Raw genomic sequence first — 12,559 nt, forward strand, 5'->3', positions numbered from 1 at the left:
AAGGAAAACTTTGACTCTTTGCATGAAAGTAAAAGATAGGCCCTTCGTAGAGGGAAGCAGAGGTTGCCATGGGCTTATTTGTTTGTATGATTAATCCCTTAGTGCAACAGAAGGTCACGTTACATTTCCCCTTGTGATAGCGACCTTTATTATGCAGTCTGTCGCTTTTATTCTTCACCATCACAAGTTCGTGCAACGCTCAATTTTCTCTTACACTAAATGATCACACACATTTAGAAGCAATTTTTATTGCCTTTTTGCACCGATGACAACTTACTTGAGGGATCTTGATCAATCTCTAGGTAGGTACGGTGGACACTTGAAAATAAGATTTGGGTTTAAGGGTTTTTGGATTCACAAGTAGTATCTCTACTTAGTGCGGAATTTTTGGCTAGCAAAGATAGGGGGCAAGCACCACATGTTAAGGGATCTATGACAATATGACTTCTATGTGAATATAAACAAACATAAATCATTAAGTTGTCTTCCTTGTTCAACATCAACAATTTTGGCATATAATATTTTGATGAGGGCTCACAATCACAAAAGATTTCTAGGATAGTATATTTATGTGAATCTTCTCTTCCCTTGTTAATTCTTTCATGAGTTGCATCATTGACTAATGCTATGTTTGTCAATCTCTTATAAAATTTTCTACTTATACTTTTCCTTATGTGGTGTCATCACCTACCATAAGATTAGTATATGGTCTGTTTCATTATTTCTTTCTCTTTTTCTTTCTTATTTCTTTTCTTTTACTTGCAACATGAAAGTGAAGAAAGCAAAAACTCAAACTGAACTTTATTATATTTCTTGCACACGATTACAAGGATAGATCACTAAGCAAAACTCTCAAAAAAGAAAGGATTGAACTAAACTTTTATTCATCTAAAGCAAAAGATCGAACTAAAATAAGTAAAAGCAAAAAGATAGTGGGATGATACGATACCGGGGCACCTCCCCCAAGCTTGGCGGAAGCCAAGGGGAGTGCCCATACCCACTCAATTCTCCTTTGGTGGTGAAGAAGATGGTGGTGGTGGTGGTGAAAAGGTAGAGGGTTTGCCCTTCGCTTCCTCCAGCTTCTGACGGAGAATAAAATTATCTATCCTCAACTCGTCATTATCTATCTCGAATTTTATTATCCTCTTGCATAACGCCTCCATGCTTTCGGTTTTGAACCGGGGAGGAACCGATTCATCTTCATCCTCTTCGGAGGTCGAGCTATAGTGTCTCTCATCCCCATAGGATTTGGGGTTTGTGATGAAATCAGCAACATAGCTCTCACCCTCAGAGTCTTGGGACGACATATTTTTCAGATCTGCGTGGAAAACAGCAAGCAAAGAGAACGGAGGATTTCTCCGCGATACGGTGGTTAACAGGTTCGGGAAGTATATAAAGATTTTTTATCTTGGAGGACAAGCATACGGTAGAAAAACGGAGTCCGGAAGCCTGGCGCACCCTGGTGTCTTGTGCCCACCAGGGTACGCTTCCCGGAAGTTTCTTATTTTTCTATTTCTATAAATATTCCAAAACTGACAAAAAATATTTTTGCGCATTTTTCAGAGTCCATTTACTTACTGTATCACGTACCTCCTTATTTTCACGATTCTGGAGTGTTCCGGAAGGACTCTTTTATGTGTTCTTCTGGTGTCAAAGTTTGGATAATATTACTTTCAACATTAATGGGCGTACCTGAGATATAATGTTTTACTCGTTGCTCATTGACAACCTTCGGGTTAGTACCTTCGGCATTATTTATTTTGATGGCTCCAGACCGATAAACCTCCTCGATAACATAGGAGCCCTCCCATTTTGAGAGGAGTTTTCCTGCAAAGAATCTGAAACGAGAGTTGTACAAAAGAACATATTCTACGACTTTAAACTCACGCTTTTGGATTCTTTTGTCATGCCATCTTTTAACTTAATATTTGAATAATTTTGCATTTTCGTAAGCTTGGGTTCTCCATTCATCTAATGAGCTAATATCAAATAACCTATTTTCCCCAGCAAGTTTGAAATCATAGTTGAGTTCTTTGATTGCCCAATATGCTTTATGTTCTAACTCAAGAGGCAAATGACAAGCTTTTCCATAAACTATTTTATAAGGAGACATACCCGTAAGATTTTTATGTGCTGTTCTATAAGCCCAAAGTGCATCATCTAATTTCTTAGACCAATTCTTCCTGGACCTATTGACAGTCTTTTGCAAAATTAATTTTATTTCTCTATTGCTAATTTCAAGTTGACCACTAGACTGAGGATGATAAGGTGATGCAATTCTATGGTTAACATCATACTTGGCAAGCATTTTACGGAAAGCACCATGAATAAAGTGTGAACCACCATTAGTCATTAAATGTCTAGGGACTCCAAACCTTGGGAAAATAACTTCCTTAAGCATTTTAATAGAGGTGTTGTGATCAGCACTACTGGTTGGAATAGCTTCTACCCATTTAGTAACATAATCAAGCAACCAGAATATGTGTATACCCATTAGAGGAAGGAAAATGTCCCATGTAATCAAATCCCCAAACATCAAATGGTTCAACAGCAAGTGAATAGTTCATAGGCATTTCTTGACGCTTACCGATATTACCTATTTTTTGGCATTCATCACAAGATCAGACGAACTTACGGGCATCCTTGAAGAGAGTAGGCCAATAAAATCCAGATTTCAATACCTTGTGAGCAGTTCTATCTCTAGCATGATGCCCTCCATAAGCTTCGGAGTGACATTTCCGTAAGATTTGTCCCTGTTCATGCTCAGGTACACAACGTCTAATAATACCATCTACTCAATAAAGATGTGGGTCATCCCAAAAGTAATGTCTTCAATCATAGAAGAATTTTTCTATTGCTGGTAAGTAAAGCTAGGTGGTAAATATTTAGCAACAATGTAATTAGTATAGTCAGCATACCAAGGAGTACTAGGAGCAACATTTATTGCAGCTAACTGCTCATCAGGAAAACTATCATCAATAGGTAGTGGGTCATCAGCCACATTTTTAAGCCTAGATAAATTATCAGCTACGGGGTTCTCAGCTCCTTTTCTATCAATGATATGTAAATCAAATTCTTGTAACAAGAGAACCCATCGAATAAGTCGAGGTTTAGCATATTTCTTTTCCATAAGATATTTAATAGCAGCATGGTCGGTGTGAACAATAACTTTGGAATCAACAATATAAGGTCTAAATTTATCACAAGCAAACACCACTGCTAAGAATTCTTTTTCAGTAGTAGCATAATTTCGTTGAGCACTATCTAGAGTTTTACTAGCATAATGAATAACATTCAATTTCTTATCAACTCTTTGTCCTAGAACAGCACCAACAGCATAATCACTAGCATCACACATAATTTCAAAAGGCAGGTTCCAATCAGGTCGTTGAACAATAGGTGCAGAAATTAAGGCGTTCTTGAGTGTTTCAAAGGCTTCTAAACAATCATCATAAAAAACAAAAAGAATATCTTTTTGCAAAAGACTCGTAAGAGGCCTAAAAATTTTAGAGAAGTCTTTGATAAATCTCCTATAGAAACCAGCATGACCTAAGAAACTACGAATACCTTTTATATCTTTAGGACATGGCATTTTCTCAATTGCATCAACCTTAGCTTGGTCCACTTCGATACCTCTTTCAGAAATTTTATGACCCAAGACAATGCCTTCATTAACCATAAAATGTCACTTCTCCCAATTCAAGACAAGATTGGTTTGTTCACATCTCTGCAAAACTCGATCAAGATTTCTTAAACAATCATCAAAAGACTTCGCGTAAACAGAGAAGTCATCCATGAAAACCTCAACAATCTTTTCACAAAAGTCAGAGAATATAGTAGTCATACATATTTGAAAGGTAGCTGGTGCATTGCATAAACCAAAAGGCATACGTATATAAGCATAAGTTCCCAGGTGCTGCTCTGGCCCATTGGTGGTCTTCTGGTCCATAAAAAATCCACAAAAAGTTTCGCGGTGTTTGGACTCCGTTTGATACTGATTTCCTGCAATGTAAAAAACATGCAAAAAACAGCAACTGGCACTTGGCACTATGTCAATAGGTTAGTACCAAAAAATGATTATAAAACATCCAAGAATGATAATATAACAGCATGGAACAATTAAAAATTATAGATACGTTGGAGACGTATCAGCATCCCCAAGCTTAATTCCTGCTCGCCCTTGAGTAGGTAAATGATAAAAACAGAATTTTTGATGTGGAATGTTGCCTAAATGTCATCTCATATTCATTTCTTTGTAGCATGGACATTTGGACTTTTATATGGTTCAAAGCAATACCTTTGCCGTACTCTCGTGCAATGACAAGTGAATGAACAATCATCATGAGAATAACACATCTAGCATGGAAAATATTGGCCACCCCTCACCGCCTCGCAAGCGGTACGAGCACACAAAAGAGAAATTTATTTTGAAAATTAGAGATGGCACATACAAATTTGCTTACAACGGCAAAAGAATACCGCATATAGGTAGGTATAGTGGACTCATATGGCAAAACTGGTTTAAAGGATTTTGAATGCACAAATAGTGATCATACTTAGTGCAAAATGAAGGCTAGCAAAAGATTGAGAAGCGACCAAACAAGAAACGAATAATCTCATAAGTGAGCATTGAGCATAATTAACACCGAATAATGCACCACAAGTAGGATGTAATTTCATTGCACAACTATTGACTTTTGTGCTTGCATAGGGAATCACAAACCTTAACACCAATATTCTTACTAAAGCATAATTACTCATCAACATGACTCACATATCACATCATCATATTTCAAAACTATTACTAGAAATCAAGTTTATTTTGTCCAATGATCTTCATAAAAGTTTTTATTATATCCTTCTTGGATATCTATCACTTTGGAACTAATTTTCATGTGTTACTTTTGATAAGTTCAAACAAATATAAGTGAAGATCATGAGCATAATATTTCTTTCTCTTAAATTAATTTAAGTGAAAACATATGTACTCATTTTCTGGGTTTTTTAATATAAAATTTTGAATGGAAGTTTAAATCTATCTACCTAAATAGTCGTTATCTCCTAGTCCTTTTTTTGCTCCAAACAAGGTAAAACTTTCCTAGATTACTAGTGGAAACATGAAGTATTCCCTAGATACTTTTAAAGAAGTATATATAAAATTTTAATCAAATTCTGAATTTATTTAGCAAAATATACTCATTATCTCTTAATCCTTTTTCTTCAAATAAGCTCCAAATTTGTCAAATTGCTACTATATATTTGCTGTTGTGCTGTCCGCTACTTGCCTGTCGGCTGTTGGTGTTGATCACGCTGCTGAGAATGAGAGATTGGGTTGCTGACTTGTTGGGCTAGGACGTGTAGTAGTAAAAAAAAATTTTGTATATTTGGAGGGTAGGCTCTAGCCTGTTGAAGCCCCCCTATTGGACTCGCCACTAGTTGTGGCAAAGTTAGTCATAAACCTACTCGCAAAAAAAAAGTTTGTCATGAACCAAACAGGCCCTTATTTTTGCTCACTCATTATCCAAACAAAATACTATCCAGATTTTCTTTCGCAAAATTTGCGTAGGAATAAGATTTCTGTTTCTTTTTTTCGAGAGTACGCAAATTGCGTACCGTAGCTTTATAGAAGATAAAAAGCGTATGTACAAGAGTTTAGATGCATCGAAGCCACAAGTCGGCTGAGGCATGGAAGACACTCCACTCCTACTCCTGCTATCTCACACTAATACTCACACCACACACTAACTCCTTTTCCTCCTGCGAGTGTCCACAAATGTAGTTCTTCAAAAATCTTTGTGACTAGCTCCGTGGCAATCATCCAACTGGAATTATCGCGGAACACTCGGTTGTTTCTTTGTTTTCAGAGGCTCCAGCAAACTAGGCTCACAAGTGAGTCGAAAGCACGGCGGTGTGTTTTGTGGATGTGTTTGCGAGTAGCACCCCACCAAGTCTTCAGAGTGTTGTTACCTTCGGGAATGAGTAGTGTATCTATCCTGCTCCCGGAGAAGGTCATGAACCATACTTGATTGAAGTAGGCACGTTGAGTCATTATGTGGTCTATGTTGTCCTTTTTTGGTCGCAAAGAAAGCAAGCCGATGCTTGTTCTTTTCAAGACAGAAGACTAGGCGACCCCGTGAAGCTGATTGCCGGTGTTTCGTCGTATACACTTGCCCTCGCTCCTCGGGGAGGCTGACCGTGGCAGGTGCCATCGACCTACACGCCGACGGTGTGCGTGCCACGCTGCCGCCGCCTCTCCCGACTGTGGTAGCCAGCAAGATCTTACCATTCTGACGACGCCGTTTGTGAGCGATCCGACTGTCCAAATGGATGGTGGTCATCTTCAAGCTCCAGCAGGCAGCGGCGATCTTCACCATGGACACGGCGAGGAACCGTGCATCCTCGTCGGCGGTTGCCGGCTTGCTGCGCCGTGCAGGTGCGTGTCGACCATGCACGCCGACAAGTCCCCGGTCCACTGACGCCTAGCCTAACTGCACCTATTCCGCACGCATCCTCTCACAATCCTCCAACTGCTCTCTATCTATCTACACCTTCCAACTTGCCCTGGTTCCCAACTGTCGGATGAATTACGCCGCCGGCACGAGCCGATACTTCGTGGGTCGCTATCGACGAGGCTCTCGCTCGAGGGTTCAGTTTAGCAGGGCATTACAAGTTTCCATTGATCTGACAAAGAAAGATGCCAAGTCTTGACAAGGGATAGTATCAATGCGATACGCCGATGCCCATTCTTCATCTATTTTCTGCGAAATTTATCGTCCAGCTGCATCTGTTCTGCCGCTGTACCGGTTAGCAGTGCTCAGCGTGGTGCTTCCGCCGCAGAAATCGCCGCATTTCAATAGAAAAACTCCGTAGTACTTCCTGATTTGGTATTACAACAACCATGTTCACCCATGACACACACGCAAGGCCATTCGCCAAAATCAGAAAAAGAAAGATGGAACAAGTTACCAATTACTTCATACAGTAACCAAATCTGCACAGGCAACATTCTCATCATCACTTGTAACAAAGCAACATGAATAAACGCATCTAAATCGGCTACACAGTGTGAGTCGGTTTGAGCTGTGCCACCTCTCAGCTCTATGAAATATAGAAGCACTAGTAGGTAGGTAAGAAACAATTAGCAGATGAGCTAAATTAGTCATTCCGTTTAGCTACAACCTGACCTTGTCACTCAGGATAGTGACACCTGACCCTGTAAAAAATTCTAAAAACTTATGAAATCCGCGCCATTCTTTTTCTTTGGATGGCACTCCCGTCCCGTGCCCCTCCTCGTCTAGCTAAGCCTGCTACCTCTATGTACACTTTGTTATTCGGTTAGCGAAGCCGCGGTGGCGATCTGGAGCGCTCAACAAGGGACTGACCCATCAGCACCGTCCTGCGCAGGAAGGTTGAGATCTGGTAGCGCGAAGCTGTCATGTGGGGACTGCTGCTGCTGATCAAGCTGCTGCTGCTTTCCCTTCTGCTCCTTCAATGTGGCTTCATTCCGTGAGTTGGATTGCTCTACTATTCTTGTCTGCACAATGCAAAGATTTTTAATTTTTTGTTAGATGTGCCTATATCACAGCACAGACATAATTATTAGGATGGAAGGGGAGAAATCATGTTTACATGTATCTTTCACAACTGTTGCATATATAGTGCATAAGAATTCATAAACAGCGACGCAAGAATAAAATAGCAAAGGAAATTGGGGCCATTCATTGACTACCATTGACTAATTTTTACCAGAAAAGCATTGGTCCCATCATCTCAAATCTACAAGATCAGCACAAGGATAAACCACAGCTTCCTTGGATGTATATGCATTGAGTGCTTTAATAATGTGCAGTCATTATTTTTCCTATTACAAATACCGCGTCTGCGTGTCTACCAGGAAAGGCCAAGCCAGCTACAACATACCAAACAAACGTGGCTCGTGTACTAGGGATAGGGATGGGGACCACACCTACCACACATGCCACAATTGAGAAAATAAGATGGTCACTGGACCCCCCTCAAGATCACCACGCAAGGTGTAGGAATTAATCAGCATGAAATACACATCAATAGGCCCAAAAAGTTTTTTTACAAAGAGAACTTGTGACGATACGCATGAAAAGGGGTAACTTATTTAAGAGAACAAGTTACTATCAAGGTTTCTCCTGGAGAGTCTCTCTTCCATTACCAATTTTCCTTTTGCCAGTTTTCTCTTATTGTAAAGAGGGACCAGCACCAACTCCTATTTAAAATGGCCGAAATACCCTTAAATCCAAGTTGCACAGTTGGTTGCAACTACAGTTGAACTGAACCAAATGGAGTTAAGTGGGATCTGGTATCTTAACAACATAGAAATCTTTTATTGGTAGTGTGTTGTATTTGTATGCACAAACATCCTAAAACAATGCCAATACTGAATGATTGCCGTTTTTAGAAAACTCCCAATTTGGTTTTGGGGGCTTTCTGTTCTGGGGAATTTTTAATCCAAATAAGAAAAACATTTTTAATCCAAATAAGATAAATTCCTCAAGATCAGCACCGACTTTGAGATGACTTACAGTTAAGTCATGTAAAGTTAGTCGCTAACAATTTGATCAGGCCTTATTTATCACTTAGTATGCGTATTAATAGTCCAAAGAAGGCATCTACTTCTACTAGCAAGGACTGGACATGAATGTAGGCAAAGAAAGAAAGAGTGAAAAGACCAGGACGTGTTTGGTACAAAAAAAAGAATCATGGGAGTGAATGAAAATGATAGCGCCATTTTAATCAGAAATCGGACACTTGTCTAGCCAAGTAATCATGGCATTTAAACAAAGATCTGTGGTTGCCTACAGTCTAGTACCAAAAGTTTTTCATAAAGAAAAGGAGAAACCTCCACCTACTAACAATGTAAAAATCCCATTAGCCTTGTGATCCGTTTCTGAAACAAAATGGCAAATGAAATTTCAAAAAAAGACACCAGCCACCAGCCCAACACCCTGTACACCCTACGGCATCTTTAGGAGGGGATAGCCTACAAACTAAAGCGCTTACAAAAAGATCAACGGGAACCATATGGACCACTAACTTGGGAGGCATACAAAGCTCCCATGCCATAACAATATAAAACTCGAGACTTATGCTTTAAGCTAGAACTAGAACAAAACAGGATGCAATTTTCATAAGCCGTTCCGCCCGAAAGATACCGTTCGGTGGCGGCCCACGCACCCTATCTGGGACAGAAAAAGAACACAGCACAAACAGATAAGAAAGTTCACCTCAAGCTTGTCATTTTCTTTCGACAGCTCGGAGCAAGCCCTCTGCAGTTCCCGCATCTCCTGCTCAAAATCCAAAAAAAATTCCAACGCTTTCGTTAGCAATCTGGCTGTAGCGAGCTTAGACGAAATGCGTAAATATTTAGAAAGATAGGTAAATCTTATCATCACCTCGTGTAGGCTCTCGTTCTCCACGGCGAGCGACCGCACCAGCTGCTGGACCTCCGGCAGCCTCTGCATATCGCGGCAGCAACCAATCATCAGTGCTGCTACAAATTAAGCCACTGAAACAGACCCAAAATGATGTATTTCTGGCGCTATATTCCTGTGCTTTTTGGTCACGGGGCTGCCTTGGTGATGAAGCAGGTCTTTTTGGCCAGTACGTACAGCTTTTGTGGCTTTGGCCCTAAGATTCCCCCTTTCTTATTCGGCCCTCATCACACCCTTTCGGGCGGCAGGCCGAGATGTGCTGCTGCCCTGCTGCTTTATTCTAAAATCTAAACTAGTAGTACGTACACTGATGTAGTTCAACCACCACTACGACGGCCTTTTTTCCTTGTGACGACTAGTGGCGTGGCACTCTCCGCCGGGTCAAGGCCAGGCCCTCTCTTTTTGCCGAGCGAGACCGGTAAAACAAGGCGCGTACAGTCGTAATACTTTTCCACTGCGAGTGCAGCACGCATGATATGCATGTACACCACGTAATACTTTTCCACGTAATTCCCTAATTGTTATTTGATGAAGGAGCTCACCATTTTCTTCCGTTGCCTCTGACCGGCGGGCCGCGGAGGCGGGGCCTGGAAGGTCAACTGCGGCCGTCTGATGGAACCCACCTGCAGAGAGGGGTAGTGAGCAGTTGTAAGCAACCAAACCAAACCAATCAATGAGCAACGAATCACACTCCAACTTGGAGGATGGAACCACAGGCCACAACAGCTGCCTCGACCCAACACATCACGGACGGACACGAGACCGAATCACGCATCACAGGGGAGACGCACACAACACACACAACACAAAGCATGCTTAGGAGTAAAGATATTGCTATTTTTCGATTGAAATGAATAGTTCGAAGACACTTCCTTTCTGACAAAAATGTTTATGATATTGCTCCCGTTCCACACAAAAAAAGAAATACCCCGGCTCGCCAATCACGCAACAGCATGATGAGGCACGCGAGTGAGAGTGACGAACCATCACAGAAAAGTTTTTTTTTAATACGGTCACTTCTTCTTCTTCGACCGTATCGACCGACGTTACCACATTTACATGGCCCATTTCTGGTGAGGCAGGGAACGCCATCGGCCGGCGCAACCAACCACCACACGACGCAAACGCCATAACAGAAGCCGCCGTCCCTATTCGGCGATCGGCATCCATCCACGAAGCCCACTGCCACGGCGGGCCCCCGCCCTTCCCCGCGAAAGGCAAACATGAGAAAACCACCCGACGGGACGCCCCGTCGATCACAATTCACAAGCACGGCGGCGCCGGCCGGCCACGGGGGGAGTAGCAGCGGCGTGGCCTATGCTACGCACGCCATCGATCCTGCCACCCACTTGGATCCCGGGTTTTAACTCGGCGCTTTTGACTCTGCGTACACTCAACACCAGAAGAGGGGGGTAGGGGGTGGGGACCACACCCTGCAGGCTCCCACCACACGAGCAATTGCACCGGGGGATAAAGGACGTGGGAAAATGACCACGCTGCCCCTCATGAGGACCCTCGCTTTAATGCCCCCGCGCTGTGGGGAGCCGAGGGGTAGCTCGGGGATACGGACGGGCATGGTCGCGTGGAGATATGCCGAATTGAAGCCCCGGCCGCACCCACCGGCTGCACCGCGAGTTCCCCGAACTGCCCCCCCCCCCCCCCCACCCCCCCACCCTTCGCCCGTACTAGGAGTCAACTGCTGCGTGCATCACTCCAGCATAAGCAAATCCGCACGCACTTATGGGCAAAGATGCTGAATTTCGGTTCTTCTTTTATGGCTTTTTTCCTGGGACTGGCAATGGTTTTGCAACTGAAGTGGGAATTCGGGAGGAGGAAGAACCGAAGTAGTAGGATCGAACCAATGCGGATCCCCGGAGCAGAACATGGCCAAGCGAGAGGGGATTGGAATGGAATGAAATGAGGAGGAGCAGATGAGATGGAGACGGTGGAAAAGGCGGTGTTCAAATCACGAAGGGAAGAAGGGATCTTTGCTGGTTGCTGCAGCTGCTGACCAGTAGGGGCAGTTTCGTCATGCGGCAGGGGAAAAAATCGAAAAGGGCAAAAAGAAACCAAAGAAAGTAAAGCGCAGAGATAGGAGAGAGAGACGCTGGTGGTGGGGGAGGGAGAAGAACCCAAAGCGAAGCGGGGGGGCGGCGGCAGGGACGTGGGAGACGTGGGGGGTGGATGGGTGGATGGATGGATATGAGCGCACGCACCTTCGTCGTCGTCTTCGTTGTAGTCGCAGGCGCGGTGGCCGCGCGGCGGTGCCACGGCGAGCAGAAGGCGCCGTCCTCGCCGCCGCTGGTGGAGGCGCCGGAGCGGAGGGAGGCGGAGCCGGCGCTGTAGTCCAGCGGCGAGGCCGGGCTGGACCGGGCGCACCTCGCCGCCTTACCCCCCGCCGCCGTCGCCGACGACGACGCCGGAGAGCGGCGCCGCGAGCGCTTCCCCCGCGCCATGGCCGGCCAGGACAGCTCCCTCGCCTCCTCCATCGGCCTCCCGCGCTTGCTCCACGGCGGCGTCCACCCGGCCAGGTCGGCCCCGCGCAGCGAGCAGATGATGTCGGCGGCGACCGCGTCGTCGGCAGCAGCTGCGGCGGCCATGTCGCGCGTGCGTCGCGGCCCGGGGACAAAGAAAATCACGCCGGCCGGACGGAGACGGAGACACCCCGATGCGCCGGTGGAGTGGATGGATGGAGAGGGAGGAGGAGGAGGGTGGAGGTGGAGATGTGGGTGGGAGCAGGGCAGGGAAAGGAATGGGAAATATTGGGGGCGTGGAGACGAACCAAGGCCACGGCGTGGTGGCCGGGCCTTTTAAATGCCGGAATAAAACCGCGGACTAAAATAATCCCAACCCCGCCCCGCCCCGCCCCGCACACACGACACACACACACACCTCGCCTGCCCCCGCCCCGCACCGCCACATCGCAGCACCTAACTTGCCCTCCCGCCGAACGCCGGGCCCCACGGGAATCTGGACCCACGCGTCAGCGGGTGACCGCGGCGAGCGGGGCGAGGTGGCCGCCGTCCGACCAAGGACAGGATGGGAGCCGAAGCCGAGCCTTTCTTCCGTCCGCGCACGGTGGCCACCGCGGAAAT

The 12,559-nt window shown here is 44.8% G+C and overlaps 1 protein-coding gene across 2 annotated transcripts; it reads right to left on the reverse strand.

The window, feature by feature from the left end:
• Nucleotides 1–6,951: 6,951 nt before the first annotated feature.
• LOC109781670 (uncharacterized) lies at nucleotides 6,952–12,312 on the reverse strand. 2 transcript variants are annotated; one of them, XM_020340263.4, is made up of 5 exons: nucleotides 11,681–12,312; nucleotides 10,007–10,087; nucleotides 9,426–9,488; nucleotides 9,258–9,317; nucleotides 6,952–7,534 (listed from the first exon to the last, which is right to left on the reverse strand). In XM_020340263.4, exons 1-5 carry the CDS (start codon nucleotides 12,062–12,064, stop codon nucleotides 7,367–7,369), a joined length of 756 nt encoding a protein of 251 aa, XP_020195852.1. In that variant the 5' UTR covers nucleotides 12,065–12,312; the 3' UTR covers nucleotides 6,952–7,366. The 2 variants fall into 2 exon arrangements, with proteins under 2 accessions (XP_020195852.1, XP_020195851.1); XM_020340262.3 differs by having other exon boundaries at nucleotides 9,258–9,488.
• Between the last annotated feature and the right edge of the window lie 247 nt (nucleotides 12,313–12,559).

This window comes from Aegilops tauschii, chromosome 6 (assembly GCF_002575655.3).
Source record: "Aegilops tauschii subsp. strangulata cultivar AL8/78 chromosome 6, Aet v6.0, whole genome shotgun sequence".
Lineage (NCBI taxonomy): Eukaryota > Viridiplantae > Streptophyta > Magnoliopsida > Poales > Poaceae > Aegilops > Aegilops tauschii.